General features: G+C 42.9%; 1 protein-coding gene across 1 annotated transcript in view; it reads right to left on the bottom strand.

Annotated features, from left to right (window-relative positions):
- The window catches only part of ITGAV (integrin subunit alpha V), a 99,427-nt gene extending 86,207 nt beyond the window's left edge, over positions 1–13,220 (bottom strand). The window contains exons 1-2 of the mRNA XM_062188868.1: positions 13,013–13,220; positions 1,193–1,323 (exon numbers count right to left, since the gene is read on the bottom strand). Coding sequence (XP_062044852.1) covers positions 1,193–1,323; positions 13,013–13,194 — 313 coding nt within the window. The 5' untranslated portion in view covers positions 13,195–13,220. The remainder of the gene's footprint in view (positions 1–1,192; positions 1,324–13,012) is intronic.
- Between the last annotated feature and the right edge of the window lie 3,691 nt (positions 13,221–16,911).

Raw genomic sequence — 16,911 nt, 5'->3', positions numbered from 1 at the left:
CAAGTGCACTTCTGGCTCCTGGGTCTGCCCTCCGCCCAGCCCCAACCCACTGTAGTCTTTAGGGGAATGAACCAGCAGACAGAGGCTCTTTGTTTCTCTGCCTCATAAATAATAATAAATTTATAAAGTACTAATAAAAATTTAGAAAGGATTTTGCACATTTCACTTCTCTGATGTTATCATGGCCTTAAATCATTTCTTGTCATTTCTCATCTTCCATCTACTGCTTCACTCCTTACTGCTGCAATCCTGACTGAAGTTGAGATTTGTGCCTAAGGAGAAAGTTCTCCTTTTACCAGAACCATAACACCTATTTTACCCAATAAATTTTGGCTAACAGATTGGTTGTTTGGTTATTTATTATGAAGTCAGAGAAAAAGAAAGAGCTCCCATCCATTGGTTTGGCAAAGAGGTTTTTAAAATATTTATTTATTTATTTATTTGCTTGCTTGTTTGTTTATTTTTGACAGAGAGTGAGCAAGTAAACGATCCATTGGTTTACTCACCAAATGCCCACAGAGGCTGGGGCTTAGCCAGGGCTAAAGACGCAAGCCAGGAACACAGTCAAGTCTCCCACAAAAGTTCAGGGCCCAATTACTCAGGCCGTCACCACTGCCTGCCAGTGTCTTCGTTAGCAGAAAGCTGGAGTCAGGAGCCAGGACCGGAAGTTGTACCAGTTACCTTGAGGGAGCACGCGTGTGTGATAATCACTATGTCAAAGTCTGCCCCAAAGGTGTTTTTTTTGTTTTTGTTTTAAGTTACCAAAATCTGCTTAAATACAAAAAAATTCCTCAACTGGTTTTTGTAGCACAACCCAAGACTTGAATATACTCATGGTTAGAAACCTGATCAATAGCATTCATGCTTCACTGTGGCTGTGCCCATGAACTCCTCCTCATCTCAGAAGAAATGCAAACACACCTTAACAGAATCTCTCCAAATCTCTACAGCTTAACACTATCAGTTTAAATTGGAAGACACCTGGTGGAACAAAATGTATTTTTAATGCTTTCATATGCCACAAAATTGTAGAAAAAAAATCATAAAATAAGCCATTTGTCTTTAAAGAACTTTATCAGTGGATTTCAGGTGCTTACATTCATCACTTTATTAAACTGTTACATTTAAACCAAATCAATTGCTTAAAAATATCAAATGATATACATGAAATAACCACTGCATCAGTGTTTACCTGTTGCATCAAATTCAATTGGCTGGCACCGGCGGTTGGAAGACCAGTCACATTTGAGGACTTGCCCTCCTTCTACAATCCCAGGCTGCGTAGTGTTTGCTTTGGGAGCTCCCACCAGAAGAAACATCCTCCTAAAATACAAAAGAAGAAATAGGTTTGTTTTTTTTTTAAATTATTTATTTGAAAAGCAGACTTACGGGAAGACAGAGATCTTCCACCTGCTGATTCACTCTCCAAATGATCACAATAGCCATGGCTGGGACAGGCTGACGTCAGGACCCAGGAGTTTCATCCAGGTCTCCCGTGTGGGTGCAGGGGCCCAGGGACCTGGCCATCTTCTGCTGCTTTCCCAGGCTTATAAATGGGGAGTTGGATTGGAAGTGGAGCAGCTAGTACTAAAATCGGTGCCCACAGAGGATGCCAGCATCATAGGTGGCAGTTTTACCCACTACACTACAACACCAGCCCATTAACAAAATTTTAAATGACATAAGGCATAAGTAATAACATGATTTATGAGGAACAATCATTTTCTTGATGTGATGAACAATTTTTTAAAACTATTCCCTAAGGATATAATTTCCTTATGTAGTTGCAACTTTCTTACACACAACCATTATTTGTTATAATTATTATTCATCCTGTAACATTACAAACCAATTGTAGGGTTTTATTCATTTAAAAATTTATAGTGGTCAAGCTATATATATGGTTTAAGCTTTATGTACAAAAATAAACAGTGTATTGTATGTCACAGATCTCAATAGGCTGTTTTTAAAATATATGCTGGGGGTGGGAACTTGGCACAGCAGCTAAGATGCCACTTGGGATACCCACATTGCAGACTGAAGTGCCTGGTTTGAGTCCTAGTTCCTCTACTTCCGATCCAGCTTCTTGTTAATGTGCACCACAGAAAAGCAGTAGATGATGGCTCAAATACTTGGGTCTCCACCACCCATATGGGAGACCTGAATTGAGGTCCAAGTTCCTGGTTTTGAGTTCTGGGCTCCTGGCTTTAGCCTAGCCCAACTCTAACTATTACAGACATTTGGGAATGAACCAGTGTCTCTCTCTATTGCTTTGCTTTCAAATAAAATGAAATTAAAATATATATTAAATACATACAAATTGTATACTAAAATGTGTACATATATTATATCCATATTATATACACACACACATATGCTGGCTAGATTGAGGGAAGTTTGGTTTTGTCTTTTGTGTGGGAGTGTGATCTGCTTAGTGTTTTCTATAACCTGAATTCTTATAAAAAAAAAAATGAACAAAGAATTCTCAGTAAATGATTACAAAGTATAATAATTCTAAATATTACCATTTAAATTTAATAGTGATTAATAAATCTCTCTTCACAAGATTAACCTAATCAATTCCTGGTAAAGATTAGAACCACTACTCAATTTCTTATCAGGGTAAAATAAACTGAAGGCAAGATCAATAGGAGTCCAAATTTTTAAGTACAAAGAGACCAAGTCCTTGGGCCCCTGCACCCATGTAGGAGACCGGGAAGAAGCTCCTGGCTCCTGACTTTGGATCAGCGCAGCTCTGACCATTGCGGCCATCTGGAGAGTAAACCAGCAGATGGAAGACCTCTCTCTCTCTCTCTGCCTCTCCTTCTCTCTCTGTGTAACTCTTTCAAGTAGACACATAAATCTTAAAAAAAAAAAAAAAAAAAACCAACAACAACAACAAAAAAAAACGATTTACTTATTTATTTGAAAGGCAGAATCACAGAGAGGCAGAGAGAGAGGTCTTCCATCTGCTGGTTCACTCCCCAGAAAGCAGCAATGGTCAGAGCTGGGCGGATTTGGAGCCAGGAGCTTCTTCCAGGTCTCCCACCGGGGTGCAGGGGCCCAAGAACTTGGGCCATCTTCTTCTGCTTTCCCAGGCCAGAGCAGAGAGCTGGACTGGAAGTGGAGCAGCCGGGTCTCAAACCATCACCCATATGGGATGCCGGCACTGCAGGCGGCAGCCTGAGACATGGATTGACTATTTCCTCTACAAAAGGCATAGCACAGGCACTAGAGACACCAAGATGGATAAAAACCACCTTGGTTCCTATTCTCAGTGGCATTTACATTCTTTTGGATGCAAGAAAGTTGCCAACAAAGAAACAAATTACTCAGTTACAAATGCTGTGAAGGAAGCAAACAAGTGGCTGAGAGAGATTATTTGGGAATAGGGAGGGGAGGCCCTCTTCAGATTAAGCAAAAATTTCTCTAATGAATTGAGAGGTGAAACTTCTTGTAGATAAAGGAAGGTTTCTTTAAGGAAAGTGTTTTTAAAGAATAGGGAACAGAGATCTCTTTTAGATAATGTAGTCAGGGTAATTATCTCTGAGGAACAGAAGCAGGAAAGTTCCTAGGACTTTTTGTGTATTGGTGGTGGAAGGTGAGATGAGGGGATGAGATAAAGAAGTGGAAGCAGCACTCCAAGCAGGAGGTAGAAAGACCTCAGGCAGGAAAGAATTCATTGTGGATGAAGCAAGACAGGAAGCTAGGGGCTAGCACTGTGCAACAGTAGGTTCAGCCTCAGCCTACAGTGGAGTCTTGGCTGCTCCTCTTCCAACTCAGCTGTCTGCTATGGCCTGGGAAAGCACTGAAAGATGGTCCAAGTGCTTGGGCCCCTGCATCCACGTGGGAGACCCTGAAGAAGCTCCTAGATTCAGATTGGCCCAACTCTGGCCAGTGCAGCCATTTGGGGAGTAGACCAGCAGTTGGAACACTTTCTCTGTCTGTAACTCTGCCTCTCAAATCAATCAATAAATAAATCTTAAAAAAAAAAAAAAAAGACAGCAAGCTGGCAGGGGCACAAGATCACATCTGGGAGCCCAGCAAAAGCAAGGTAGAGAAGAGCCTGTGAGCCATGGTAAAACTTTTTCCATTTAAAGGAAAGTAAGTGTCATGCCCTGTGGGGAAAGCATTAAGAAAGAGGATGACCAAAATAATAATAACAACAACAAAGCAAGAGACTTGCAGCACGTCCAGGAAGAGATGAGAGTGCCCTGCAGCAGGAAGGGAGGGCAGAGACAGAGATGAGTGAGCAGATCTGGGAAAGAGACAGGGATGCTGGATTGGACGGGGATAAAGGGAAGATTAACGAAGGCCAGCCAGGTTTCCCTCTTGACTGTATGGATATGAGGAAAGCCTGGAGAGCAAGGAAGCAGAGACAGATTACCTACTGACAGGAAAACTTGAATTCAGTTCTCGGTGTGAGCTGAAGGCGTCTGTGTGACACCTGCTTGGCAGTGTGAGGCTCTGAGGAGAGATCAGCCGAGGAGACAATGTGTTCACACAGTCAGGACGAGCTCAACCAGGTCAAGTCTAGCAAGAAGACAGCCAAGGAGTGAGCTCTGATGGGCAATGACATTTGGGAGTCAGGAGGAGAAAGATGATATAGGGGACTGTCAGTCTTTCCTCACTAGAAGCAAATTGAAATGTAGGAAGAAAAAAACAGGGCAGAAGTACACACAGTACTAAATAAATGCTACCATCCTTATCATTCCATTTCTTTAAATACTAAGTCACGTACATCTTTCTGGCAAAGGAAACATTTACAGTTGCTTTTTCCCTTTTTCTTAAAGTGTAATCTTTTTAACTTTTTAAGTCAATTCCAATTTCATTTATTCTGGCTAGGAGGAGTCAAATCTCATCTAGTCTGGATGAGACCTGGCTGTGTGTGGATTGCCAGGTTCTGTTTTAGAAACTTATCCTAAAACCCACAAATTGAAAATAAAAATGCTATTCTGAATCAAACCACGCCCTGTTTAATAAAGGTTTATGCAGTCATATTTGGCATCAGTAAAACACCAATGCTGACTCTCGCCCATTGTAGCAAGATTTTGGAAAATAAATCAACTTTCGTTCATCAAAAGCTTTCCTAAGGATAAAAAATAAGACTAAGTAAAAGAACCCCTGCTACCCACAATTAAGAGAGCAGCTCCTTGTCAGCACAACTCCTTCCATATTTTCTAAAGAGAGCTGGTTTCAACATGGCTTAATTACTATATACAAGCAGATACATTATAATGTCTACATTTATATACGTAAACAAATATAATGGTTTTTCTTTCCAATAGGTCAAAAATGTGACTACAAAAATCACAAACTGATCCTCTTCAACTGAGTTAAATAACTTTTGAGTGCATCCTGGAGAAAAACAACATTCTAAGTTAGCATCTTTTTCAAGATCTTGACAGTGTAAAGTCCTGAGTCATTCATTCTCTAAATGCTCCCAAGACAGGTAATAAAGCATAAGTGTGTAAGTGATTTTAGATCCACCAGCTCAGGGTAGGAGAGTTATCAGAACTTGCCTAAGCACCTGCAATCCAAACCCAAATCTGGACTGTCATAATATAACACATTACAGAACACTTTATAATTTATCATCAAAACTGTTCTTCCCATCTTATGATAAAGTGCTTCTTAGAATTTAGGGTATTCTAATGCATCTTTGTGCCTGCCACATATAAGAATTCAAGGCAAGTTTCTGGGTTAATAGTGGAAGAGCAAGTAAATTTACTAACTATAGGTCTCAATCTTAAAGCACCAACATATAAATAAATCATTTTCACTATACTCAACCCCTCTAGAATTTAAACACCATCCTCTATTAAACACTCTTTATTGAAATCAATCTTACAACAATCCCCTTGTGTTTCAGATTTCACACAATTCCTGTACCTGGCTCTGTAAGACAGAGAAGGCTGGGAAGTTATGAAGGATAGCCTTTAACTCATGTAGAAAAGAGTGCAAGAGATGAGTTCTCTGAATGAAAACAACACAGATCCTTGGGTAAGACAGGAACCAGGCTGCTGCTTTTCATCAGAACATACGCACATTATACACGTGAAATGATGGTAATTAGATTACTAACATGGGTGTTCATCGAGTTCTGTGAGGCATACCTTCAAGTACAGTCTTGCACATTGCTGAAATGCCACAGAAACAGCAGAATAAAATAAAAAGAACGTGTGAGCAGTGGCAACAGCTCAATGCTGCGTTAGTGGAGGAAAAAATGGAGGAACAAAGTTATCTGTCCAAAATGGCACCATGATATTTAAGTTACTTTTATGATATTTTAGTTTTTAAAAGAGAAAAATGGGAAGATAGAAAAAGTAAAATCACCATACACATATGTGAAAGTCTTAAGAGGGAGTTACACAGTGAAAAAACTATTTGCATAAAGGATCCAGGGTGGTAAAATATGCTAAGTGATAAAATTAAGAAATATAAAAAGACAATGCTAGGAAAAACAAAAGCCTATTAATAAAATGTTTGTAAAAAATTAAACTAAGGTTACTTCAAGTTCCTCTAAGAATGTCTACTACAGCTTAATTTGGGTAATAGAAGTGACAGACCAGAAAAAAATGTTTGCCATATAAACAACACTGTCTAATAGAAACAGTTTGGATGAAAAGTTACAGACACAATAAATGAATTGAAAGGCTCACTTTAGATTCCTGTTCCCTGTTCTACTGAATGGAAATAGCAACACTCACTGCAATTACTCTGAAAAGAATTTTTCTAAAGGTACATAGTGGATAGACACAAACTTTGAAAATCTGAAAGCATCAGAAAATTACAGTTGATGGTATTAGAACTGAAAACAACAATTAATACAACTAGTAAACTATTCTTTAACAAAGCAAGCATTATAAAGTTTAAAATCTACTTTCATAGGAGTTGGTGCTGTGGTGTAGTGGATTAAGCCACCACTTGTAGTGCTAGCATCCCATATGGGTGCCAGTTCAAGTCCCACTTCCAATCCAGCTCCCTGCTAATGTGCCTAAGAAAGCAGCGGAGGATGGCCCAAGTGCTTGGACTCCTGCACCCATGTGGGAGACCTAGAAGAAGCTCTTGGCTCCACTTCAGCCTGGCCCAGCCCCAGCCATTGCAGCTATTTGAGAGTGAACTAGCAGATGGAAGATCTGTGTGTGTGTGTGTGTGTGTATCTCCCTCCATTCCCCTCCCCTCCCCCTCTGTAACTCTGCTTTTCAAATAAGTCTTTTTTTTTTTTTTAATGTTATTAGGGTCCCCATCTTCACCATTCTTTTTAAATGACTGGAGACATTTTCATTAAATGGGACTCCGGAGTTAAGGTTGCCATCCATGAGTAGGCTATTAATATCCTGTCAAGAAGTGTTAAAAAGGTAAGGTGTAGGGGACAGAGAAAGGCAGAACAATGCAGAAAGAGGGATTAAAGTTATGAGTGAGGCAGAAATGGGAGAGGGGGACAAAATGACACACAGGGAGAGAAGGCGACAGGAGAGGGGAAAGGGAGGACAAGAGATGGGGAGGAAGAAAAAAGGGAACAATGAGGAGGTAGAGACATAGGGAAAAGAAGTGAGAGAGAGAAGACCAGAGCAACCAACCGAAAGGATGCCCTTTGGATGCCCTTTCTATCCCCAGTGTACTTGAAGGGCAGTTGCTTCAGAGAATGTGACCTTGACTACCAAGGAAGGGCAGGCTGCCAAACAATGACAAGTACATTTTTCAAACCCTCCAAATGAACTAAGTTATTTGGCTGCTTTCAGCACTGACCTTTCCAAGATAAAGCATGTACAATATATTTAGCTGACTCTGGGTGAACCAACGAGTCTTCACCAGAAGAAACTTCTGAGAAATTATCATGCATGTGAAGAGGAAGAAATGTGTATAAAATGGTACCGAGTTTCATTTCAGAGCTATAATTCCAGTTTCAGATTTACTTTCCATTTAAAAAACTGCTATACTGTCAACAATTATATGATATAAAACAGAAACAGTAACCATGAATCCCATGGGTTTCCCCTGTTTATATAATGCCCAATATGCCTATGGTCTTAATCGGGAATAATCAACATAGACTCTACTTTCTAAATAATAAAGAACACAGTCTGTACATACATAGTATTTATGATGAGAAAAATCAACCAATATAACCAGCGCCACACTAAAGCTCAGGGAAGCAAGCTGGAGTCACTTTGCAAAGTGTTATGCCAGTGGTTTCAATGACAAAGGGAGAAATAGGACATGAAATTTTAAAAATACATGCAGGTTGGGGCAGACCCAAAGGGGCCTAAATCTGGGTTAAGCAGTTTGGACTTTCTCTCTAGCAACAGAAGCATTGTTGGGGGAATTTTAGCAGCAGAATTATAGGACCAAAAGAGATATTTCAAAAAGACAAAACTAAGAAATATCAAAGATGGGGGCCAGTGCTGTGGCTCACTTGGTTAATTCTCAGCCTGCGGCACCAGCATCCCATATGGGCGCCGGTTCTAATCCCGGTTGCTCCTCTTCCAGTCCAGCTCTCTGCTGTGGCCCGGGAGGACAGTGGAGGATGGCCCAAGTACCTGGGCCCTGCACCCGCATGGGAGACCAGGAGGAAGCACCTGGCTCCTGGCTTCAGATCGGCGCAGCTCCGGCCATAGTGGCCATTTGGGGAGTGAACCAATGGAGGGAAGACCTTTCTGTCTCTCCCTCTCACTGTCTATAACTCTTTACCTGTCAAATAAAAAAAAAAAAAGAAAAGAAATATCAAAGATGTTTTTAGTTTTCAGTTTTCAGGTATAAACCAAATGATGGACAGAGGAATCAGGAAGAGGACCTGTGACACTTGGGGCTGAGATAGGGCAGTGAAAGAAGTGGGAAGTAGAGGTGGATATAAGACAACGTTAACAAGGAAGAATTTCTAGGACTTTCTGCCTGGTGACTAATCTCTGAGTAATATTGGAGGAGTGCAGTAGGAGGACAAAGAAAAATAGAAAATGAGAGGGAGGACTATGAAATTATTTCCAGGGCAACAGAGAAAATGATTGTACTATTAATAGAAACAAAGGTACATCTGACATCTCTTGGTGCAAAAGAGTTTTTTCTTTGTTAAAATGAGTTAAGATGGGCTACTCAGGGAGAAGTGATCCACAGTCTACAGGAACATCAAGTTAGAGCTCTACTTCAGAACTACAATGCAACAAGGGAGGCAATTTGATTAAAAAAGTTGTCTAAGTGTTGCCATGCTAAACAGAGAGCCCCCGACAATATGGAAGGACTTCTGTTTCCAAGGCAAATTCACCCAATCATGTTCTTGGCGGGGGGGGGGGGGGTGTCAAAAGAACACACACAAACTGTAAATAAGATTGAATTTATGGTGTGTGTGTGTGTGTGTTTTAAAAGATTTATCTATTTACTCAAAAGTCAGAGTTACAGACAGAGAGAGGGAGAGACAGAGAGAGGTCTTTGATCCACTGGTTCACTCCCCAAATGGCCACAATGGCCGGAGCTGGGTCAATCCAAAGCCAGGAGCAAGGAGCTTCTTTTGGGTCTCCCATGTGAGTGCAGGGGCCCAAGCACTTGGGCCATCCTCTATTGCTTTCCCAAGAGCACTAGCAGGGAGCTGGATTAGAAGTGGAGCAGTCAGGACTTGAACCAGGGCCCATATAGGATGCTTAACCAACTCAGCCACAGCACCAGCCCCTCATTTTATGTTTAATGAGGGAAAGGCAAGAATGTAAATCCACTGTTCCTCTTTATAGCATTATTTTTAAATAATCAAATGAGAGCTGTATGCTATAGCATATGGTATTTGAAGAATAAGGAAGATTGCCCAATTAATTATTTTCTTCTTGAAAATTCATATTTGGGGTCTGGTGTTTGGCACAGTTGTTAAGATGTAGCTTGAGGTACTTGAATATCATATCATAATGCCTGGGTTAAAAGCCTGGCTGTGGTTCCCAATTCCAGCTTCCTGCTAATACAGGCCCTGAGAGGCAGCAGGTGATGGCTCAAGTAGTTGGGTCTGCCTGGCCCAGCCTCTGCTGTTTCAGGCATTTGGGAAATGAACCAGGAGATTGGAGATTTTCTCTTTCTCTCTCTCTCTCTCTTTCTCTTCCTCTCATTCCAACCCTTCAAATTTAAAAAAAAAAAATCAATATTTGAATATAAAAAGGAAGGCGTATGAATTTCAGTGTCTAACAACCTAATGACTGACCTCAATTTCCTCATCTGTAAGAATGAATGCATCTAACTATCCCCACTAGTTCCCTAGCGGTTTGCAGTATAGAATGAACTGAGACATAAGTAAAAGTACTTTGCAAATTATGAAAAAGGGATCGGCAGCAGGTTAACCCACTGCCAGCACCCGATAGGAAGGTCAGTTATCCAGCTCCCTGCCTAGCAGATGTTTAACTACTGGGGACCCTGCTACCCATGTGGGAGACCCAGAGGGAGTTCCAGGCTCAGCCCTGCCCATTGCAGCAATTTGGGGAGTGAACCAGCAGATATGTCTCTGTGTGTCTCTTCCTCTCTCTGTAATTCTACCTTTCAAATAAACAAATAAATCTCTTAAAAATGATACAGTTGGAAGTCGATGCTGTTTCATAGTGGATAAAGTCACCGTGTGCAACACCCGCATCCCCTGTGGGCACTGGTTCATGTCCTGGCTGCTCCACTTCCATTCAGCTACCTGCCAATGCACCTGGGAAAGCAGTGGAAGATGACTCAGGTGCTTGGGCCCCTGCCCCCACATGGGAACCCCTAAAAAAGTTCCTGGATCCTGGCTTTGTTTTGGCCCAGCTCCAGCCACTGTGGCCATTTGGGGAGTGAACCAGTGCATACAAGCTCTGTCTCCATTTTTTCCCCTTGGAAAGCTTATGATAATAGCAACAACAACCATAAATCCAGTTGATAATATTGTAAATGATAATATTTAATTTAGGGGATCCTGGATTCAATATTTGTTAAATTTAAGAGTACCTTTTAACAAAATTCAGCACAATTTTATAACAATTTTTGTTTAATCTGAAAAACTCAGTAAATAGAAACCTTTGCATATATATTTTGTATATATATGCATATATATACACATATTACATATGTATATGTATTAGTATATATTCATATACTTAAAACAATAAAAACTCTATTGGCTTCCACTGTTCAAGTTAGGTTACACCTAGGGTTCCCTAGTCTATCACTAGCAAAGTTACTGACAAGCATTCCAGAATGTTATATGAAACCAAATCTTCATTCAATTTTACCAATGAAGGCCATGGGTGAGGTCATTAAACATGCAAGGTCACAGTATATCCAATGATCACAATGACTACTCAGGGATTACCATCACTCCTTGTAAATTAGTGATGGTAGATATCACCAATAGTTCAATGTTAGTGCATTTTCCATGGTAAAGACATTTAAATGTCTATCATTTTATCAGATAACTTCACTAAACTCAGAGGATGGTGGCAGAATTAGCAGCCCTCAACTCTCTCCTATTTAAATACCACCTCCACAAAAGAAAAGATTTTGGAAATGACTAAAATTTCTGCACAATTTAAATCTAAAAGTACATACCTGGATGAAACTAAAATGTGCTGTACTCGAAAGGCACACAACTAAAAATATCTGGAAACAAAAAATTTTAACAATGAGAACTAAAATGATTAATAAATCTACTGTGAAGTTGGCAAATGCTCCCTAAAGTTAATGATTATTTTTATCTTGAAAAATCTGTGTTCAGATTTCCCTGAACAGGAAGCACTTTTCACCAGAATGCACAAAGCTGAGTTTGCTACAAAAAAAAAAAAAAAAAAAGCCTAGTGTCCACTAATCGCATACAATGTATATATTTCTACAAAGGTTGTTACAAGTGAATAACAATCAGCAACATTATGAAAAATGTTAAGAACAAATCCTTATGAATGCTTTAATAGTCATAGAAAAATATTCAGCCCACTCTCAAAGTAGGCTTGTATTTATTGGAAAAATGGTCCTACTCAAGCAAGTACTGACCATCAAAATGATCCTCTTCCCACTCCAGAAAAATAAAGGATATTATATAAAGAAAATTCAGAAACAAAAGTTACTAAAAGTTCCAAGAGTTCAGAAAGAACGCTGAGACGAGCTTCCCTCTCGAAAAGACTTAAACATAAAACATCCAGGGAGCACTCATTAAATCAGAATTTCTAACGCGAGTATGGGGGTGGGGCGATGAGAATGATGTCAGCGCTCAGTAAAGTCACAGACAACTTTGAATCCAATAATGACAAAAACTGTTGCAAACCGCGACGGTCTTTGCAACGCGGACCGATGGCCATTTGAAAACGTACCTGGGTTTTTACATTCTGCAATATCCAAACGACCGGCAGTGAGCGAAAACTCAGCAAAAACCCTTGTTCTTTCTGAACAATGACCTAAATAGTGGCTCGCTATAAAAAGAGCAGATGACACATTCATCTGTTCAACCTCAAATGCGTCAAGGTCTGTCAGTCCCAGAGATAAGACACAACCAATGTAATACAACAACAGGGTCATTTTAGTTCCCCGAAAGTCTGGAAAAGGAGAAGAAGCACAGAGTGCGAGGCATCAAGAGTGGGGGAGGGCTCGTTTAGGGAGAGCGGAGAGGACGGGCGTCGAGCCTGGGAGGCAGGAAAGGGCTACCGAGAAGGCTCACTGGTCCCGGAGCCAAAGACGCTCGGAGAGCAAACAGACACCGGCAGGCGCGGCGCGGCGCGGGGTCGGGCAGGACCGGCCTTTGTGGATCCCCACTCTGCCCGAATCTGCAGCGCAGGTTCGCTCCGACGCTGCCCTTCTGCACCCAACCAATTTTAAGAGGTGACGAGCGGTGGGGAACTGGGTGGTGACCGCCTAGAGAGTTCAGCTTCTCCCAAATAGTTCATCCATCCAGGACACAAACCGTCCCGCGGGTGAGGAGGGCGAGACAGGCAGACGCCCGGATCTCCCCGAGACCAATCCCGGGGGAAATCGCAGGGTGGGTGCGCGGTGGGGGAGGGGGCCGGCGGGCGGTCCGAGCGCAGCCACTTACGAAGACGCGCTGGGCACGAAAAAATCCACCGCGAAGCCGAAGTAACTTCCCTCGGGGCCAGAGTACTCGGTAGGGCTGTCCACGTCTAGGTTGAAGGCGCCGCAGAAAGGTAGCAGGAGTCCGGGGAGAAGCAGCAGGAGGCAGCGAGGGCGAAGGCTCAGCCGCCGCGGCAGCGAAGCCATCGCCGAAGTGCGCGCGGGGCGCCCAGCCCGGGGCGCACGGTGCCCGCGGCCCGCCGCCTGCGCGCGCCTGAACTTGCCCGCCGCTCGCTTCCCCGCTACCCTGCGACAGCGCCGGGGCAGGCGGGCGGGCTGAGCTTCGCAGCGGCCGCCGGAGAAGTGGGGTGCAGGGCGCACGGGGCGGCGGCGACGGCGCAGGCGGCCCCGGGCCCCCTCCCGCTTGACCGCTCCAAGTCGACACTCCGGCTGGGGGCTGCGGGGCTGAGCGCCGCACCTCTGGCCCGGGAGCTGCGGCGGGCAGGGGGAGGAGGCAGCGGAGGGGGAGGAGGAGGAGGAGGAGCCGGCCCGGGAGGCTGAGCCGCCCAGCCCGAGGAGGAAGTGTGGGCGGAGAGTTGTCCTCGGACTAGGGAGAGCTGAACGCACTTCCGTGCGTCCTGTCGCCGCCTGTCCCGAGCCCCAGGCGCCTGTGCCAGGGTTCCAACCCCAAAGAACCCGGGTGGGCGGCCGGGTGCAGCACGAGGGCCTCAGGCCGAGCACCACGAGCTGGCGGGCCGATGAGGTCCAGTGTCCCGACATCGCCCGAGTCGCCAGGACGCCCCATAACCCTGGTCCCGCGAGGACTTTTGTTTAGAAGTGCGGAAAGCTTGATCCGCTCCTCCCGTTTCTGCGACTGAGCTTGGCTGGCTCTCGTCAGCGAAACTCTTAATTAATGCTCCTTTTCCTCTCCCACACACAAACACCAATGTAATTACCAACTTCCCCAACGCTGGGCTGGTGCAGCCTCTCCTGAGCAGGGTGTGTTACAGCTGAACTAAACAGTCACACCGAAGCGGTGTCGAGTCAAAGATGAGCAGTGATGGTTTGCAATCAAGTCAGAATGGCCGAAGCCTTATTCCCAATGGGGTTGTTCAAAGACTTCGCAAAACTGCTTCTTTGATTTTAGGATGCTTAGGTAGAAAAAATTCAGAACTGGAAGAAGGAATATGCATCATTGAGAAATAAGTGGAGTGGAGTGGAGTGGTGTGTGTGTATTCCCAGTATCTAGCCGCTTGCTAAGCAGATAGTAAGCTGTCAATAAAATGTTCAAGCATTGAATGAATGGCAGAGTAAACTTTGCCCAGAGAACTGACTTTCCCGTACAGCGTATAATATGCTAAAGAATTTGGTAAATGGAATAAAGTAGAACATTGTGTAGAGCTTTAAAATTTACAAATACTGCCATAGTAATTTTGGACCTGTTTCCCAAAGTAACTATTAAAACTCAATCACAATATACATCACTCTCATTGTTAAATAATCCTCTGAATGATTATGTATATAAATTGAAATGAAATCCAAACTTGAAATTAGCCTTAGTCTGATTTTTTAATTAAAAAAAAAAGATAATGCAGAAAAACCATTGGTTAAACAAGCCATTGTAAACAAGCCATTGTACAGCATCTGCCTTAAAGAAGTTACCAATAGAGATAACAAATCCTACAGCTCACTTACCCATAAACACAAATATACCATTCTCCTCTCTATGTTCCCTAATAAACTAAAGATGCCCTGGATGTGTGTGGATGCCTAAAGCCAAAGAACTTTTTTTCTACCCAAAAGCCTGAGAACCAACCCACATGGAAATCCATTCAGGGAAAGAGGACAGAAATGTCTGGCTAAACCAGTAAATTTCCCATTGCTGAACTCCTCATCCCAGGACAGAGGTCTCACCGAGGGAGGGAAGAACATAGGAGAAGCAGGAAAAGGAAGAAGTCAATGGCACCACACACGCCCCCACAAAAACCTGACTGAACACCACAACAGCAAGTAAGCCTGCAAACAGCTACTAAAAGTGCTTTTTCTTGAGTCATTCTTTGTGACTTCATTTCAAATGAGCAGTCTCGCAAGTCAAGGAATTTGTTTAAAAAGCACACACACATACATTTCTATTAGGAGACAATAAAGTTGACTAACGCAGTGCCTTTAGGAACTTAGGGTTATAAATGCAGGCATCTTTGTGTCACCATGCTTGAGCAGTCATCCGTGCAGTGCCTTGCAAATTATACTAGAGTACGTATCAATTCTGCCAGCACTTACTTGAGAATCTACATTGTGCTGTGTACTGTGTGCATGGGAGAGGGAAAAAGCATGTTTTAGATTGGAAGAAAAGCAATGCCCAGCTGCTCTCCCTATATCACTACTTGTACTCTTTCTGTACATCCCAGCAACTTTCCAACTTATCTGCCTTATCTACATTGAGCAGAATCCCTTTCTTATATAAAAAATATTAGGTAGCAAAAAGAATTTTTAAATTTTTACGTATTTCTTTGAAAGGCAGAAAGATAGGATCTCTCATCTGCTGGTTGGTTCACCATCACCATCAGTATGCTCCCCCAATCCTCTACCCCCACAGCTGAAGTTTACAATACCTGGGGCTGGGCCAGGCCAAAGCCAGGAGCTCCTCTAGGTCTTCCACATGGGTGGCAATGATGTAGAAGAGGGAGGCAGCTAGTTTAGGATTTCTGGACAGAAAGTCACAAGCCCTACCCCACCCCCAAACTATGTGTAATTATTTTCTTCTAATTGTAAAAAAAAGTGCTCCCTTTCCTGGGATGTGTCTGCTTCATCAAGGACCTGGGGTAAGACATCATGGAAATATGGATATTGAGCTCCTTGTGGGAGTTATGGAGGACCATAAAACTCCCAGGTGGCTTCATTCCTATGGAGGCACACTCCACCCCAACCCTGACCTCATAAAAGAGGCCAATAACTGGGGAGGAGTCTCTCTTCCACCAAAGACCACAGCTGGAGGGAGTGTTAGGTGGGCTTTCTGTTTCCACTCCACCACCCCTTTCTCCTTTTGGGCCTGCTGTCCACTCATAAAATGTTTGGAGGGGTGGGCATCCCACACTCCCTTGTGTATGTGTGTTCTCTTTCTCACCTTTTAAATAAAATTTGTTACTTTATGCCTGTACTTGGAATGCCTCTCTAGGTGCAAGGCAAGAGCCTGGAAAAAAATTAATAATCCACACCCCGCCACTTCAGCAGAAACCCAACTACTTGAACCATCACCTGCTGCCTCCCAGGGCATGGGTCAGCAGGAAATTAGAATTGGAAGCAGAGCCATTACTCCAACAAAAGCCCTCAGAATGGGGTGCAGGCATCCCATTCAGTGTCATCACCTGTATGCCAAATGCCTGCCTCAGTAAAAAGAATTTTGACTTTGAATTTTGCCTCTAATCCACTGTCCTTTAGTTAAAAATCTTGATGCAATTGGTTTCTATAAATTCAAGCATCTGGATTCAATTCCTGCCTTCACCAACTACTCATTGTTGACCCTGGGAAAATTGATGCAACCATTCTGTATCTCAGTTTTCTTATCTATAAAGTGGAAATGATAATGTTACCTATGTTGTATAATTAAACAGCCTTTGCTGCCATCAGTACTTCTGTTAGTTTAGCACAGTAGTAAATTCGTGTGACTATTACTAGGCTCTTAGTTCTCCTAATACATATCCAACAATTGTTGAAGCTCCTTCAACAATCATAATCAAACCAGAGTTCCAGGACTGGCATTGTGATACAGAAGTTGGGCCACCACCTGTGAGGCCAGCATCACATATTGGAGTGCCCACTGGAGACCCAGCTGCTCCGCTTCCGATCCAACTTCCTGATAATGTCCTGGGGGCAGATGATGGCTCAGGTAGTTGAGTTCCTGCCACCCATGTGGGAGACCTGCTT

This window comes from Lepus europaeus, chromosome 1 (genome assembly GCF_033115175.1).
Source record: "Lepus europaeus isolate LE1 chromosome 1, mLepTim1.pri, whole genome shotgun sequence".
NCBI lineage: Eukaryota > Metazoa > Chordata > Mammalia > Lagomorpha > Leporidae > Lepus > Lepus europaeus.
Note: the sequence above shows the minus strand (reverse complement) of the source record. Positions and strands in the feature narration are given on the sequence as shown.